The sequence below is a fragment of the Myxocyprinus asiaticus genome, chromosome 41, assembly GCF_019703515.2.
Source record: "Myxocyprinus asiaticus isolate MX2 ecotype Aquarium Trade chromosome 41, UBuf_Myxa_2, whole genome shotgun sequence".
Classification (NCBI taxonomy): domain Eukaryota; kingdom Metazoa; phylum Chordata; class Actinopteri; order Cypriniformes; family Catostomidae; genus Myxocyprinus; species Myxocyprinus asiaticus.
In genome coordinates, this window is record NC_059384.1 from 11,492,953 (window position 1) to 11,511,335 (window position 18,383).

Below are 18,383 nucleotides of genomic sequence, written 5' to 3' on the forward strand. Positions count from 1 at the left end.
AAAAAAACATTCTTTGCACACCAGGGCAAAGTCATTTCTGAAAACAATTCCTGCATCCTGGAGGGGGGAAATGGTGCAGAAATTGAGAAAGCACAAGACCACACTTGAGAAATCACAACAGTTTAACTTTTAGCTGACATCACTTTCTTAAGCCAGAATGCCATAGTATATGGCAGAATTATAATAGAGTTGGAGGCGTCATACCCTTGAGCTGAGAAGAGTGAACAGCACATGGTCTGGAGTGGTCTGGGCTCTCCACTGCAACACCTCAGACAGGAAGAGGAACTATGTGTGGAAAAGAGGAAGTCTGAGCTGATTATTACAAAACCTGAAAGGCTATTCATGGAGATTACATGATATTTCTAAAGTGCATTAGATAACTGAATTACCATTCAATTTAGGAACTGAACCTGCACTCATAGTTTTACTTTAGAATTTGTTTTAAAATCATGCACACTCAATTGTGATGAAGAATCCAGTTGTATCAGTAGCCTAATAAAAGTTATTATACAGCTGAATACTACTCACTTTATCTCTGTATCTACTGTATTATCTGACACTTTTGTTTACTAAAGTTAATCATGGCTGACTGTGAATAGTGCAATACTACAATGGCATCAGCATCCGAAAACTATTGCTTTTGTATGATGCTGCATGTACGCTGCTAGTTGAGATGACTGCCATATTGGCCAGCACAAACCAAAACTTACTGAGTGCACCTTTAAAGGTGCCGTTAGCGATTTCAGCAGTTTTGCGAACTTCAGCTACATAATTCCACCCTCCAAAGACATGTCAACAAAACCAAATGCACAAAATAATGCACAGGTAGAGAAAGTTTTTGACTGACTTTTGCTGTTTACAAAGCCTAGTGCTGTAAAAGAGAAAGATGTGATTTCTTAGAACACTGTCAGATAGTAAACAATTTATGCGTGGTATTGAAGAAAAAAAAAAAAACTAAAACTTTGAACTTTGAATTGAATGATACAAAAAAATCTTTCAATTCAAACATTTAACTGTATAAGATAAATGGGTTGGTGTCAAGGCAAGTCTTATTACTCATCTGTTGCCATTCACCTGTAACATGACATTTAAGGACTAACTGTTAACAAAACAATTTTGTACTTTTTTTGCACACAAAGTCATTAGCAAGCAGTGTTGATATTATCTGAGGGTTGGAAGTGAATGCAGCAGTGTTACCTCATCTCCCAGTGTTATTCGCACATCCGATCGAAAAGCACTCCTTTTAAAGCATGAAACAAAACTGTTTCCATTCACTTAACGGGCCTGATTTTCATGGGCATGAATGAATGGAAGTAACGAAAACAAAAACATAGGCTTCAGGGTGTAAAAATGGAAAATAATCATGTATGGCTGATTCGAGTGGCACAGATAGCAGAGGTAACATTTGTTGGTGTCAGACGGTACATAACCATACTTGCTGGAAAGGGTGTAAAGGAATGAATGAAAAGGAGAGGATGGGGAAGGCATGCAGAGCCAACAACTGTTGAAGCACTAAAAAAAAGTGTGGTGGTGGCTGGGTGTGCTATAGCTGGGTGATATATTGAATATTCACAATGTTTTTCTGCTGATGGGAACAGAAGATTAAGTAACATTTTGAATATTGAATCAGTTCAAACTGTCAGCCAATTAATCAATTCAAAACTATGATTCAATTACTCCTTTGCATCAAAAATGTTTATGAAAGTTCCTGTGTGGTATTTTACATGTTTTCAAATGTATTAGTTAAAATATAAATATAATATATATATATATATATATATAGGTAAATTGTAAATATTATTCTTCCTTGTGTTCATTTAGTGAACAATGGTTTAAAAAACAAAACTGTGTTTTCATTCTTACATTTATAATATGAATCTATATGGCTACAATGAATTAGTCAAAATCACAAAATCGTGGTTCATTTGATTAAATACATATATAGAGACATAAATCAAATAGCATCAAAAGGCTAAAAAAAAAAAGATTAAAAGATATTTATAAATAGTAAAAGATCTTTTTTTTTTTTTTTAGCTATATAGCCCAGCACTATTGTGTAAATTTGTGGGTCTGTGAATATGTTTGTTCGAACATGTGCGAGTATGTGTGTGTGTGTGTGTGTGTGTGTGTGTGTGTGTGTGTGTATGCATTTTGTGCATTGGTAAGTATGTGAGGCTTTCAGCTGTGCTACTGCAGTGTGTGTGTGTGTGTATGTCTGTGTGTTAAGGTTACGGTACTGTGCACAACAGACAGGCTGACGGAATAATGGCTGCCATCTTTCAGCCTGACAGAACGGTGTAATGGATTGTAATTGTGTCTAGGTGGTTGACTGACAGCACGGCAAAACCAAAGAAATCAACTCAACACTAACAGCACAAAATAAACCATCCTTGCAAAACAGAGAGCAGCCAGTGTGCAATGTGCTTTTACACACAAGTTTTTTTTTTTGCAAAAGCCACTGGAGTTGAGGGTGGCCATGAAAAAGCTGTGGATATGGGTGGGTATAAAATGCTGTTTTTTAAATCCCGATTATATTATATATAATGAGATGGCTTACATGTTTGAGGTGGGTTAATCTCAAGAAATGTCCAGGTTATATTTCACCCCAAAATAAAAAGACAAAAAATAAGAAATTATACTTTTTTTTTTTTTTTTTGCATTGTTATTTTCATTATAATTAAGCTCAAGGGGAAGGGGGGTGTGCTTAAAGAAATGTTCCAGGTTCAATACAAGTTAAGCTCAATCAACAGCATTTGTGGCATAATGTTGATTACCTCAAAAATGTGTTTCGACTCGTTCCTCTTATTCGTTAAAAAAAACAAATATCTGGGTTACAGTGAGGCATTTCCAATGGAAGTGAATGGGGCCAATTTGTGGAGGGTTTAAACATAGAAATGTGAAGCTTATAATTTCATAAAATCACTTGCATTCATTCTTCTGTTAAAAGGGTTTTCTGACATTACATCATCATGGTAATGAAGTTGTAAAATTGGCTATAACTTTAAACAGAAAAGGTAAGTGATTTTATCACACTGTAATCATTTTTGCATGCATATCCTTTATGTCTTGTGGCTATACTTTTGAAACAGTGAGGATTTCAAAAACTGGCTCCCATTCACTTCCATTATAAGTGCCTCACTGGAACCAATATTTTTGCTTTTTTTAAAGAAAAGGTACGAGTTATGGAGGGCCTGGATAGCTCAGCGAGTACTGATGCTGACTACCCCCCCCCCGGAGTCACGAGTTCGAATCTGGGGCGTGCTGAGTGACAGCCAGGTCTCCTAACCAAATTGGCCTGATTGCTAGGGAGGGTAGAGTCACATGGGGTAACCTCCTCGTGGTCACTATAATGTGTGGTTCTCGCTCTCAGTGGGGCACGTGGTGAGTTGTGCGTGGATGCCGCGGAGAATAGCGTGAAGCCTCCACACGCACTACGTCTCCGCGGTAACGTGCTCAACAAGCCACATGATAAGATGCGCGGATTGCTGGTCTCAGACACAGAGGCAACTGAGATTCGTCCACCACCACCCGGATTCACTACGCCACCACGAGGACTTAGAGCACACTGGGAATTAGGCATGCCAAATTGGAGAGTAAAAAAAGAAAGAAAAGTTTGTGGTTATCAATATTATGCCACAAATGCTGTCGATCGAGCTCAACTTGTATTGAACCCGGAACAATCCTTTAACTGTCAAAAAGAATTTACTTTTGATTTTGGGATGAAACATGACCTATAAAAATGCTATATTTGGTGCCTCTCTTTGCCTTGATGGGATTCTGTTCGTTGCAGGTGGGTGACAAATAAGATGGTAGGGTGGATGAATGGACTGATGGATGAAAATCAAGGCCCCATGATACCACACACACACCTTTCTTGCCTGATCATTGTCTTCGATCTGGCCCAGATCTCTGCCGCTGGCCTGTGCAATCCTCTTCCCTGAGACCAGGTTTCCCACCATCACAGAGGCGGGTCCAATCTCTGCAGGACCAAACACAGGATGTACATCACTACCCTCCTGAAAAAAAAATGGTTTGCTGGTCTTAGCTGGTTTAAGCTGGTCCGCCAGCCTGGGCAAGCTGCGTTCAGCACGACCAGCTGACAACTGCCCAAACCACTATATAACCAGCAAACAGACCAGCCAGAATTATCTTACTTCAAAGAAAGAAAAAAAAATTGCAAATTGTTGTTTTTTTCTCTTGTTTTAAGCATTAACCTCACTAAATTTAGACTTTTATAATATATATATATATATATATATATATATATATATATATATATATATATATATATATATATATATAAAATATCAAGTAAATGCATCTTTTAAAGATATATTTAAGACAAAAAAGTTACCAACACAAACAAACAGACGACACACACAGCATTTTTAACAGTTCTAATTTTGTGTGACATCGGAGATGACCTTGCCGCAGACTGACCTGGCTGTTTCTGTCGGGGTTTGGGCAGGTTGGTGACGCAGGTGTGAGGGCACATTAGGACGTTACAAGGGTGCAGTGAGCCTTCCAAAAACAGCTGCTTGGTCTCCGACAGGTGGATCCCTCCCAGCGGAGTCTTAGGAAGGGTGTTGGCAGGCACCAAAGCCAAGCAATACACCCCCACATTGTGGATGCTGTCTATCGCCTGCAGAAGGAGACATATTTTGATTGTCAGGTAAGGTTTAAAAATAGAGTTCAGAGAATCTGTAAGGAGCCGAGAAGAGGCTGCCAGCTGAGATCTGATGCAGCCACTGACCTTTACCGATGCCTCAGGGAGAACCGAATTACCAAACAGGAATTCGGGAAGTGAGAGGCAAAAAATAATTTTTTTACAAGATTGATGACCTACAACAAAGGGATGGAATGGAACTGTTTTGGTGTGAGGAAGTGAAGGCCAGCCTTTGTGCATCAGTGCGTCTTGTTTTTTTTACACACCTAATAGTAAGGCCTATTAAGTGCTGATAGAAACTCTGCAGGTCAGCAGTAGCATGATCTCTAAATGAGTTTGGTTGGTGACTGGAGTTACTCAGCAAACAAGATGACTCCCAAAAGACTGGATAGGAGGAGCGAGTGACTAAATAGCGTGATAGTAGGCTAATAATCAGATTCATTTTCTCCAAAGATAGATTTATGTTATTTTAGCAATAACATATCAACTTTTCAACACAGCTCTACCATGAGCTCAGAGGTAAAAAAATAAACCGTTTAAAAGCTGAATTCCCACTAAAGAACTACACATAATCGCTGTTACCATAAAAAACAAAAATTCCTGAGAAAAAGAGCTCAGCAGCAACCACCCAATCCCATAAAGCATTATGAATGACGTAGTTGAGTTTCCCCACACTCTCATACTATTATGTATTTGTAGATATATGAATATTTTTCAATAAACTTAAAATATACTGGTGTTTTTTAACTTACGATCAATGACTATAAGTCAATAGTTTAATAAATGTTTAATTTTAAATGTACTGTCTTTTTTATTCGATTATATAATTTGTAATGCTTCATAGGACTGTGGTTTATTCCCTAATAAAAGGCGTTAAGTACACAGTCTTGTACCTTGTCTTTTTATCTGACTTGCAAATACTTTTTTGCTTCAAATCAAAGTTTGTAATGTTGTGATTCATTTCAGAGCTGGTTGGTTTGGTTCAAGGTGTAGGGTTTCCCCAAAGGGCCTCCCTATGGAGAAAATGAATGGGAAAAATGTTTCAGGAACTAGGGTTGCTGAAATAGTGGGAGGTCACTGTTGCGCTTAATTGCCCCAGTCAGTCAGTAAAGGTGGGTATAAAAAAAGGACAGATACCTGCAGAACACGGCTCATCCACTGGAAGCTGTCTTCCTCTGTGGAGTCCGGCCTCTGCTCGGCAACAACCACAATCCTCTCATCGTGCAGGACTGTCACAGAAAACACCGCTATCCTAAGAGAGAGAGAGAGAGAGAGAGAGAAGAAATGTCAGAGCTCAGTCTGTAATAAAAAAACAGAAGCCACTGTTTAATCATTTTATTTTTGGTTGAACCGATTCATAGTTTGCAAATCACTAAAAGTTTGTAAAAATACTCTGTGCAAGTACTTTTAGCTACTGAAACTTGATTTCATGCGTTACTGCATTCCAAAATATGTCTGAATGCAAGTGCAACATCTGACACTATCTTAGTGTCACTGACATGGGAATTTCACCAAACACTCTTACATATTTGAGTCTTTAGAGACCAGGCACTTATATCTATCATAAATGAATCTACAAAATGCCCATATAGTGTCACATTTTCAAAATATTTTCAAGACAATTTGAAAATAATAGAATAAAATATGTCATTATATTTTGATGGTTTATTTTTCATTTATCAAAGAGAAACTGCAACAAGTCAGGACAAATCTAGAACAGGATTCATTACTTTCACACTGGAATTTTCTAAGACACAACTGGCTGTCAAAAACATTTTGAGCTACACATAACACATACTGTAAGATACACATAAGCTACACATAAGTTACACATAAGTATTTTCTCAGGCACTTATTGAGTCTAAATAGATGCACTACTTACATAATTTCAATAGTACACCCAAATGACTATAGGGCACTTTTGAGCACTCATTCAAACAAATCTGTGAATTGTGTTTGTTTTGAACTGGTTCATTGAAACTGATTTGTTGAAATGAATCAGACTCTCCAATGTTAACCTTAGATTGTTTTTGTAACACTTTTTAATTCTCCAAAATGTATAAAGCTCTGTGAAACCGATTAACAAAACCCGGGGTAAATTCACAGACACAACTGAAACAGAACAACTTTCACACAACATGCAGACACACACCTTCTCCCCTCTGCCACCACAGCAGGTGTTAAATCTATTTAATTTGCACTCTGCATGTCCAAAGCAAACATGCTCACATGCTATATTTATGGCCCATTGACGACAGAGAAGAAAACGGCACGTTTGTTTGTTTCTAAGGCAGTGCATTCTCACCTGCCCCTGTACACAAACTTCATGGGCTCCACCGCCAGTGCCGTGGCAACGATATCATCAGCATTGTTCCTCCGCCCACTCACCACCATCAGACCATCCATCTTTCCAGAAACAAAGACCAGGCCACCTGGGCCAATGAAGCCCAGCAGCCCTGTCCGGGTGAAGGGGTATTCACTGATGGGAGCACCAGAGCTGCTCATGGGGAAAACCTGAAAAAAAAAAAAAAACAGCTATTTCATACAAAAGAACAAAATTAAGCCAAGGTGCTTTTAATGAATGAAAAAGGGACATGGTTTTTACTATAGACAACTTTGTAAAGGGTTCCCTCACTTTTTGACCAACAATTTTCCATGACTTGTCCACTTTTCCAGTTGTTTTTAAATACTGGATAGTGGATAGGAATTTTTTAAAATAATTTTGATAAAGACAGATTCGCTAATGAATCATTCAGATTGATATGAAAACTAGTATGGCCGATTTATTAAAAATACAAATAAAAATACTCAAAGGAACGATTTGCTCACACATAAAGGATCTCTATGGTTTGCAGTAAAATGTTACACTATACAAGAGCAAAATCTAGGCAATATATTTTCTTAGAGCAGACAATAACTGCAAAAATGTACAGTCATCATCATTACAACAATTTTCATGACTTAATATTTTGTTAATTTCTATGACTTTTCCTGGAAAACACAATTAAAAATGTACTGGTTTTCCATAACCGCAGGAACCCTGTTTATATAAATGCAAATGCTAAAAACGCCTTTAATACTAATGGCCTATTCACACCAAATCTACATGTTCAGAATACTGCGTCTTTCATGCAAAATCTAAAATTTTCTACAGCAATGATCAATCACTTTTTATTTGTCAAGTCCAACAGGATTTTTCTATTATTTGATTGTCAAACAATTCACTCATCTAAATGAATTATAATGATGAAAATGTGTAATCAGAGTTTATATTTCGTAAATACATTTTTGTGACTCCAAAATGTGAAAAGTTTGGGGTCAAAAATGTTATACTCTTGTGCCACAATAATGCATCAGACTTGGTGTGAATGGGCCTTAAGAAAATTATTTTGATCTTGGTATTTAAGGAAAATGATTCCAAAGGAATTTAACAAAAAAGCAAGGGAACGACTTTTATCTGGATACTTCACCATATTTTTTTAGTAGAAGCCAGGGGATTCTGGGTAGTAGAGTCCATTTAACTACAGCCAAATCATCTCGATCTGATAGGACACAAACCTCAAAGGTGTTTTTTGTCATGCCTGACAGCCCATAATATGACATTCCCGTGGCGATCGAGCACACACACAGCTCTCCGATCTCATCTGTTCGACACAGCTGAGGCACTCCCTCCGGTTTGACCACACACATGAGAGCTGCACATACACAACATCAATAAACACATTACACACTTTATGAAGCAGTAAATACAGCACATAGAGAAAGAGAGGCTAACACATGGACATTTTACTACTTTCTCCTTTGATCTGATTAACATTGCACTATGGAAAATGTAAAAAATGCCTGAGCACGAAAAATGCCTGAGCACATTTTTGCATTTCTGTGATTCATCAATGTGTTTGTACATGTGTGTACCTCCTGGCATTACTGTGCCCACGTCCTGTACGGTGAGCACAGACAGCCGCTCCTCTGAGTCCACCCTGATGACACCGTGGCTCAGACCCTGCATGGACAGAACCCCTCGACCTGGCGGCTGGTTACTATCATCTGTGGGCCTAAATTATAACGCAAAAACGTGTTCAGTTTAAATGGCCCCTAATTCAGCATCCTGTCATGAAATCTTCACGAGATGTCACTAAGCTAACAACTCAAAACTCTAACAAGCATAAAAAAATACATAGTAGAAACAAATATTGGGTAAATAGACAACATACACTCACTGAGCACTTTATTCGGAACACCTGTACACCTACTTATTCATGCGATTATCTAATCAGCCAATCGTGTGAAAGCAGTGCAATGCATAAAATCATGCAGATATGGGTCAGGAGCTTTAGTTAATGTTCACATCAATCATCAAAATGGAGAAAAAGTGTGATCTCAGTGATTTGGACCGTGGCATGATTGTTGGTGCCAGACGGCCTGGTTTGAGTATTTCTGTAACTGCTGATCTCCTGAGATTTTCATGCACAACAGTCTCTGGAGTTTAATCAGCATGGTGCCAAAAACAAAAAAAACATCCAGTGAGCGGCAGTTCTGTGGACGAAACACCTTGTTGATGAGAGAGGTCAATGGAGAATGGCAAGAAGACCAAGTCAGGCACTTTATTAGGACACTAGTGTTCCTAATAAAGTTCTCAGTGAGTGTAAATTGAAAGTTTGCAGTATTGAATACAGTACTACAAGTTTATTTCTAACTGACATATTTCTAAACTCGCCTGCCATCTTGCATATTTTTTCACAGACCTCAGTGCAATTTTGAGACTGCATTCTCTGCAAAGGATACATGTGATGCTGCCTTAGAATGGAAAACAAGGTATCTTAGAAAGCAGCATATAGTGTTGCTGCCTGACCTTTGGAGTAGCTGTCATATTCAGTTTAGAAAATTCTGTCTTGGGAGCTCACTACATTTTGGAACAGAGCTAAAGTGTAAAAATGTAGCAAGTACACTTTAATAATTATTTGTGGTGTAATTATAATGTGTGGGTGAATTACAAGTTACATCATCATCTAGAGCTGCGAAAAGTACAAAGCGAGAGATATACTGAAAGCGAAGATGGAAATCATTACCAGAGTGAGAAACATTCTGTTGATCACATGGGCCAACCCAAATGCATAAAAAGTGTGTGTGCGTGTGTAAGGGGTGAAATATGAGGTTACTATGGGTTTGCTCATTACATTACATCTGCAAATGACAAATCAAATTACATAATTCCTTTGATGACAGAAACAGCACTACAATTACTATAATTGGTCGCCTTTGAAACAAGTTTTTCCTCTGACTTCAACAGATGGAGATGTGCACATCTATGACAACATGTTCTTTTATTAGCTTGCAATTCATTTCACTTTTTGTTGAAATTCATAAAAGCTGTTCTCATCCATAAACTGTCATAAGAGAGAGAGAGAGAGAGAGAGAGAGAGAGAGAGCGAGAGCAGGTCTATAAAAATGGTCAAGTTAATGGACAAGTTAATCCTGTGGAATGAAAACCATATGCTCTGCATTCAGTCATGAGTTTGATTCGGTCACAAAGCAAAGATGACAGGACTATTCAGGGCTGTAATTATGGAGAAAGCCTAAAAAAATATTTTTTTTTGTAAAACCATCATCTTGTAAATGGTTTTAGAGAATTGTCTTTGAAGACAAACACAGAAGTCGGCAAAGCCTTCTAGTTGATCCGTCAAATTCAGAGTGAAGCGGACAGAACATTTTTTACCATCCCTATTTCCATAATTTTTTCAATTGTTTGTGGTTTACGAAACTCAGAAAAGACGGAAAGAAAGTTCTAAATGTTCTGGATGGAAGTGAGAGTTGGTGGATATGGGGTGACGCTACAGGGTAAATGAGTGGTCAATGTGTCAGCACCCCTCCCACCTCCTGATGGCCACGGTGAGGGCTTCAGCTGAGCTGGCACATGGACAGATGACCTCTGGCCGCAGACCTTTACTCTGGAAGACATTGAGGAATGCATCACATGATGAAATGGACCCTGCAGAGAATGAGAGAGAACAATGAGTACTATAAAATAATGACTTTTTCAATAACGCATTTAAAACAGCTCCCACCTTTTAAAGTGTTCTCAGTAGGGTACAATGGGAAAACAGGCTTTAAAAGGGCAATTCACTAAAAAACATGTGAAATTAAAGGGCCATATTCTACACTAATTTATTACTATAAAATTCCCTTATAATGTCATTCAAGGTGTCTTGCACAAAAATATTATGCTGCTGTAACTTTAATGCTTCTATAATGTAAATAACTGGCAGTTTGATTGGCAAATCTGGACGGTCATGGGACAATCTCACTCTGGCTCATATTTCATCCGAAAATTAAAATGCATAAAGAAAATGAAGCTTATTTTTTAGACAATTATAGTCCAACAAATGGTCTTTGGTGGACTGGAGAGTGAGCTTTGTGTTGTTAAAGTTTTTATTTCATCTTTATATCAAAAAAGAGAGGAAAATCCGGTTTTCCATGATAAGACCCCTTTAAAATAGTTTAACTCCTTGAATATTCTATTAGCATAACATTTAACATAACTTGCTGGCATCTTCCTGGCATTTAGATGAAATGGGAGGAAGTGGAACGTTTTGTCCTTAAGTGTGTTCATTTGTGTGCATTAGTGTTTGTGTGCATCTGCAAGACCCTCCTGTTTCCTGCAAACATAAAGTTGGCTTCTGGGCATCATCTATACTGACGCATCACTTCTGTGAGTTAAAATCCTAAAGGCTGTATTCACTATGAGTGTATATATTTATATTACACACTTATGAATAATGCATTTAGAGATATTGTTTTTCAGGTTGCTTGGCAAGTAAACAGCTGTTTAAACCTCCACTTGTTTCCTGACAGCAGAGTATTTCAAGAAACAAACAGGTGGGAGAAAAAGGAGGAAGGGAAAGGAAGAGTAAACAAGAGGAAGGCGAGAGAGAGGAATGGAAGCCAAGCTTACATGGGTTGGATCCGTCGGCGACCACCAACATGCGCAGGGAGCCTAGGTTGATGTCTCTCTGATCTCGGTGAGCAACAAGAGCCCAGTGCATATCTCTGGACTTGACACAGGCTACTTTAGCTACACACATATACACACAAAATGACTATACAGTAAATATCACAGAATTTGCCATTTTGGGAATATACAACACTAAATCAAAGAGCATTTTCACATTAAGGTCTATTCATACCAAGTCCACATTTTGAGAAGGAAAATGGTTTAAAATAAACGATGCATTTCTACAAACTCCTTCACGTCAAGTCTGAAATATCATACTGAAATATCACCTGCTGATAATTTAAAAAATACATTGTTTGTGAATATTGTTTACTGTTATGTTGTTCAGTCATATCAGAATCGTAAATAGTTTTGGTGCGAAAAATTGTTTGTTTATATTATATCCTTTGTGTTAAAGTCATGTCGGACTTGGTGTGAATCTTTTAGTCAATGCAATAAGATGTTCACAATTGTTATATACTTGTGTGTCGTTATGTCAACTTAAAGGTATATTCCGGGTTCAATACAAGTTAAGCTCAATCGACAGCATTTCTGGCATTATGTTGATTACCACAAAAAATAATTTCGACTTGTTCCTCCTTTTCTTTAAAAAAGGTTACAGTGAGGCACTTACAATGGAAGTGAATGGGGCCAATTTTTTGAGGGTTTAAAGGCAGAAATGTGAATCTTATGATTTATAAAAGCACTTTACATTAATTTTTCTGTTAAAGCTCACTTATTATTTGAGCTGTAAAGTTGTTTAAATAAACAATTTTATAGTCGTTATGGGGTTTTAGGGTTTGTTGACATTACATCGTCATGGCAATGAAGTTGTAAAATTGGACATTACACAGTAAAGCTTAGTAAGTGATTTTATCACACTAAAATCATGTTAATACGCATATTTTTTTTTTTTATCTTGTGGTTATACTTTTGAAACAGTGAGTATTTTAATGTTTATGGATTGGCCCCATTCACTTCCATTGTAAGTGCCTCACTGTAACCCAGATTTTTGCTTTTTTGAAAGAAAAGGGCAGACGAGTCAAAATAAATGTTTGTGGAAATCAATATAATGCCACAAATGCTATTGATTGAGCTGAACTTGTATTAAGCACGAAAACTTATTTTAAAATTAATGTTTTTTTTTTGTTTTTTTTGTTTGTTTTATAAATTGATTGCAAATATTATATATATATATGTGTGTGTCATTTAGTCCTATCAGACTTTCTGTTAATAGTTTTGATGCGGAAAATTGTTTGTGAATATTATATACTTTTGTGTTTAGTTGTATCAGACATCAGATTCATCAGTGATTGACAGACCTTTGTATTGACAGACTTTCTGGATCCAGGACAGGGGATTGACCTTCATCAAGGAGTACGGTATGCTGATTACATGCATCATATTCATGACACTCTAATGGAAACAGGGAGTGACTGACATATTACCAGGTTCCATCTGGAATACGTAATCTTGTGTTTACATTAAATATTTTCAGAAGCGAGACTTACTGTTAGGATGCCGTGCCACAAACCCACATCCTTTTTAAAATCCAATACATTCACTATGATTTCAGCTGAAAGACAAAGAGGAACAGACAGTTGTCCTACATGATCATTCGAGACAGGAGATTTCAGGACAAAGGACAGATATAGAGGTGTAATACTGTGTGTATCATGGACCCACCCTCTGTGTATCCACAAGACTGCGTTAGGGCCTGACAGTGTGTTAGAAGAGCGATCCGTGTCACCGTAACACCCAGAACACTCCCATCTTTACACGTCTTATACTGTAAATCATTAACACAAACACAACATTGTCATGCACACACATCAATCATTAATACAGGTATCAGAACATCACATCCCTTTACATGGCTGTTATTGCAATCTACTTTACAGGGTTAATCTCATGAAATCTGTCAAAAATATCTCCAGGTCATATTTCAACTCCTATTTTAGGGTTATTAGGGTTTTCATGACAATTAAACACAACAACCCCCAATTTCATTACCATAATACATCCAGAGGCTTTACTTTTGAGTTGTTTTATAATGCCTGTTATTCTCAATGACAATTCTAAATAGATTCTTATTACTGTAATATAGTAAATATATATATTTTTTTAAATCAGTATAAATTAAAGCCAGTCCAATAAATACTATCAAGCTGTCTAAATACATGACAATTTAAATGGTATATCATTATTTTTCTGCATTACAGTAAATAGTAACTATATGTTTTCATTATGATATTGAAAATGGGGTGGGCTTTCTTTATTGTCATTAAAATAATGTCCTAATGCATAAAATATTAATGGTTCTATGTCTTCTGTTCTTTAAGCAAAAATATAATTTTGTGTGAAATATCACTTGTCATGTTCATAACAGCTCTCAGAGATTCATCTGTATATTCACCATAATGTAACCCACTATCATACTGTACTGATTAGGGATACATTTCAATGGAAAGCAAATGTTGCCCTACACCCTCTAAATACGACACCCAGCCACTTTGCATGGGCTATCAAATTTCTGGGATCTGGTAAGAAACATCAAGACAGCTCTCTTAAAACTGGTTCAATAGCAACCAGCATCTCCTTCAAGAGTACCAATTCACAATTAAACAAACATTAATCATTTATCGTCCATTATCCAACATCTCTCTAATGGAAGGCTGCTGTGTCCTGCATGCTGATAGCAAATATTGATTTCTGTGCCTGTATGGGACATATAATATCTACCAATCAGAGATCATAAAACAATTAAATTGGTTGGGGGCGGGGGGGTTAGCATATGGAAAAAGAATCCCAAGCTTATAGTTTGCACTTCTGGAAAAATGATATTTCCATAACGGTCTTAATTTTATGGGATATCTACATTTAAAATGTCCTGTGTTGACGTATTTCCTATTAAAACAGGAAGTTTGTTCGAAGGACTCGCTTTTTTTTTTATAATAGCCAATAAGCTTTAGTTATGGCACATTCATAAACCATAATTTGTGGCACATTCATAAACCATAATTTGTTACTTGCTAGTCAGTTACAGGTATTATTTTAGCTGGAGGGACATTCATATTCAAGGAGAGATTTTGTTTGGACAAAAAAGGTTTAAAACAAAATTTTTGGTCTACTATCCCGGAAGAGAAAGACTTTACATTTTAAATGTATATATATCTCCAAAGTCCATTTTTGTTAACTTTTAGGGGTACACTAGCATTTAGATGGCATCAGAGCTAACAGACATCGACTAAAAGCCACAAAACCCAATTTTGCTTTCATGGGGTCTTTCGAAAACAAAACTAAACAAAAAACAAATCAAAACCAAAATAAATAAATAAAATAAAATAAAAAAAAAAAAACAATTAAGGAAATGCTCACCTCTATGTAGGCTGTGTCATTATTTGCATCTTTGATGTGAGGGAACCAATCACGTGGCGGCTTGGACAGGTGTTTGGATTCCGTGACGAACCATAGCAGCTTCGGCCATCCTGAAAGGTGGGTGGGACCAAACACAAGATAACACATGAATAGAGTCTAATAGAGACTATGCCCATCTCTGGTTAAATGAACTTCATCTCGGCAATTCTTAATCATTACGACTCATTATCTCTACATTTGCTATTTATCCCTCTCTCGTCTTACCACGGCCTAGACAGGGCAAAGAATGCTTACTGCTAGCAGTCTGGATTTGATAACATCACACACATGCACAGTACGGCCCATCATTCTTCTCACTCGTACTCCCACACACACACACTATCTCACTGCTCAAAGTATCTACACACTCCCTAGTCTCAGACAGCACACAGTCAATTTACTGAACATCTGATGCATACTACTCACAAAAATAACAAGCACTTTCTCAATCTGGCAAGCTCTAATCTGATTCGCTGGCTTTAGACTACTTCCAGCAGTTAGAGCGCACAGGTTTGTATCAGTCCGCCTGGAAACAAAGTTGTAAAAAGTACCGGGTTGCAACAATGAGTATGTATGAGTATTGTATTTGCCAAATTTTGTCAGGTTGGTTGCATCAAATCTTTGAAAGATACTCCAAACGGCAAATTAACACAAAAACAAACTGTGATGGGTCTCTTTACATGTAAGTGAAACAATATGGTCTCTATTTTTATGAGTGCGCAATGTCTTATCCAATTTTCGTGAGATCGCTAATTCTAAGCAGAAAGTGCAAGTGGGAGTGTTTGCGCTATCTTTGGGTGTATTGTATGCTAAAGAAAGTGGCGCAAAGCAAAATTTGCTGTTTTCCTGGTCATTGCGCAAAGACGTTTCAAAAGCACATCTTATCTCAGCACAAAGTCCAAACTCAGTTCCTGCATTTGCAGTTTGGAGAATTTACCAGCAGGTGGTAATAAAGTTCATGTCCAAACTCTGAAAGTACAGAGGAACATCAAATTAAGTCCATGACAATCAGTGTTGTGGCCATTTTATGAAACAAATATTTATGAGATTTGTGTTATACTATCTTTAGGTCATGGTTTATTTTTAAATTATTATTATTATGTTTATATTTACAACTGATCTAATTTAAATGTTCTAATTTATTTTGGTATTTTTCCACCTGATGTTGTAGAGGGATTTTTAAGTCGCTGCAGAAGGTGCCAGTGGAAGTTGGAGAGAGTAAAATGTTTGGATTTGGTATGATTTTTTTGGGGGGGGGTAAATACGCGTCCTTCAGGTCTACCGCCGCGGTCAAACTCCCGTTTCAGGTCAAACTCCAGGCGATGATGAATGATCACGTCAGACGTACCGGTGGGTGGGGCCTTGCGGCGGGGTGGAGCTCGAGGTGCCACGTCGAGGGGACTCGAGCACTTACCTGGTTCCTGCCGCCCACCATAAGATTTGTTGAGGAGGGGGGAGGAGGAATCTCGTCCCCGAAGTCCACTGGAACCAGTCCCGTGTGGGCATGTTTGTGCCACAGCTGGGCGCAAAGGGGCGGGGGGTCCGCCGCTGGAGCGCCATACCTGCCAAAATGGGACGGTGGACGTGGCGACGGCCGTGCGCACCGGATATGTGACCCAGGGGACAAGGGAACCATTCTTTGATCAGGTTTTTGGGTGCCGCAGCCTCCTGGGCATGCGGTGACAAAAGATTCTCTTCCTGGCCCTCCACTGGGAGATGGAGTGGTCTGTCGACCAGCCCAAGAGAAGTGGATCTCCTTGCCCCTGGGTCGCCCATCTCGGGGGCGCTTCGAAGCCTTCCTCGGGTTCTTAGGGGCCGGCCACGAGGCGTCTGCTTCTTGCGGAGGGCTCCACGCCGGAGCCGGGCCACGGGGGCGGGCTGCGGCGGAGCCGATGCGGCAGGAGGACGCCCTTGGCGATGAGCAGACAGGGTGCGTGGTCTTAAGCCGCGCCGGGGCAGGATATGTTGTAAAACCTCCGTCTGCTTCTTCACCGCCGAGAACTGCTGGGCAAAGTCCTCGACGGCATCACCAAACAGGCCAACCTGGGAAATGGGGGCGTCAAGGAACCGTACCGGTCAAAAGTTTTGAAACACTTGCCTGAAATGTTTCTCATGATCTTAAAAATATTTTGATCTGAAGGCGTTTGCTTAAATGTTTCAAATTAGTTTTGTAGACAAAAATATAATTGTGTCACCATATTAATTTATTTCATTACAAAACTAACATTTATTTTAAAAAAACGTTTTTCAAATTGATGACTTGGACCTAATAATAAAGAAAAGCAGCCAATAAGTGCCCAACATAGATGGGAACTCCTTCAATACTGTTTAAAAAGCATCCCAGGGTGATACTTCAAGAAGTTGGTTGAGAAAATGTCAAAATGTCTGCAAATTCTAGGCAAAGGGTGACTACTTTGAAGATGCTAAAATATAACACCGTTTTGTTTTATTTTGGAATTTGTTTAGTCACAACATAATCCCATAGTTCCATTTATGTTATTCCACAGTTTTAATGACTTTACTATTATTCTAAAATGTGAAAAAAAATTATAATAAAGAATGAGTGTTTCAAAACTTTTAACCAGTAGTGAATATAGTATTAAAATATCGTCTCGTCTCATTCTCGCGAACCCAGTATTGTGTATCGTCTCGTGAGCTAAGTGTATCGTCACACCCCTACTGTTAATACTAGCCATGATTTGTGTGTCAGTAGATGAAAAATTATTAATAACATTCTCTACAATTTAACTGACCGTAAATACAAATCCTGACGAGAACCACATTTTCCACGCATATAAAAGGAGCGTCACTGTCATAGAAATATGCCTGACATTGGCAGACGGTGCCGGAGAAGAACCTCAGAATTAAATTGCAATTGACCCAGCCCATTAGTGCTTTGTGCGCAAACTTTTGCCAAACCCATTTGCGCCTAGACTTAGTGCATGTTTGCATGAAAATACCAAAACTTCATGGCCTTGACTTAGCATGTATGACTTTTGGCATATCGCTGCACTTAGTGTTTTTAAAATAGGGCCCTTTCTCTTTCTAAGTAGGCAGTAGTTTAAGCTGCAAAGTACTGATTGTCAAACGTCTGGCTATGAGAGACTATACACACCCATGCTTAACTTATAAAGAACTTGTATCACTTGTGCATTGACAAACTGACCTTTGAACTGTGGTATTTCCCCAGTGGGTCCTTTCGGAAGGCCTTTGTGGCATGCATCACTGGTCAAAGCCACAGTAACCCCACAACTCCCCAGGAGAAAGCCAATCTGCTGACTTCCTGCATCCTAATACACATATACACAC

General features: G+C 38.3%; 1 protein-coding gene across 11 annotated transcripts in view; it reads right to left on the reverse strand.

The window, feature by feature from the left end:
• LOC127431602 (disco-interacting protein 2 homolog C-like) overlaps positions 1–18,383 on the reverse strand; it is a 150,708-nt gene that overhangs the window by 20,089 nt on the left and 112,236 nt on the right. For 6 of the 11 annotated variants that reach the window (XM_051682085.1, XM_051682081.1, XM_051682080.1 and 3 more), the window contains 14 exons: positions 18,241–18,364; positions 15,036–15,145; positions 13,344–13,446; positions 13,169–13,233; positions 12,980–13,073; positions 11,619–11,738; positions 10,541–10,655; positions 8,582–8,721; positions 8,225–8,361; positions 6,972–7,180; positions 5,804–5,918; positions 4,441–4,642; positions 3,870–3,979; positions 205–285 (listed from right to left, as the gene is read on the reverse strand). In XM_051682085.1, the coding sequence (XP_051538045.1) occupies positions 205–285; positions 3,870–3,979; positions 4,441–4,642; positions 5,804–5,918; positions 6,972–7,180; positions 8,225–8,361; positions 8,582–8,721; positions 10,541–10,655; positions 11,619–11,738; positions 12,980–13,073; positions 13,169–13,233; positions 13,344–13,446; positions 15,036–15,145; positions 18,241–18,364 (1,725 nt within the window). Of the gene's footprint in view, positions 1–204; positions 286–3,869; positions 3,980–4,440; positions 4,643–5,803; positions 5,919–6,967; positions 7,181–8,224; positions 8,362–8,581; positions 8,722–10,540; positions 10,656–11,618; positions 11,739–12,979; positions 13,074–13,168; positions 13,234–13,343; positions 13,447–15,035; positions 15,146–18,240; positions 18,365–18,383 lie in introns of those variants that run through there. The other 5 variants (XM_051682087.1, XM_051682086.1, XM_051682082.1 and 2 more) reach the window with 2 other exon arrangements.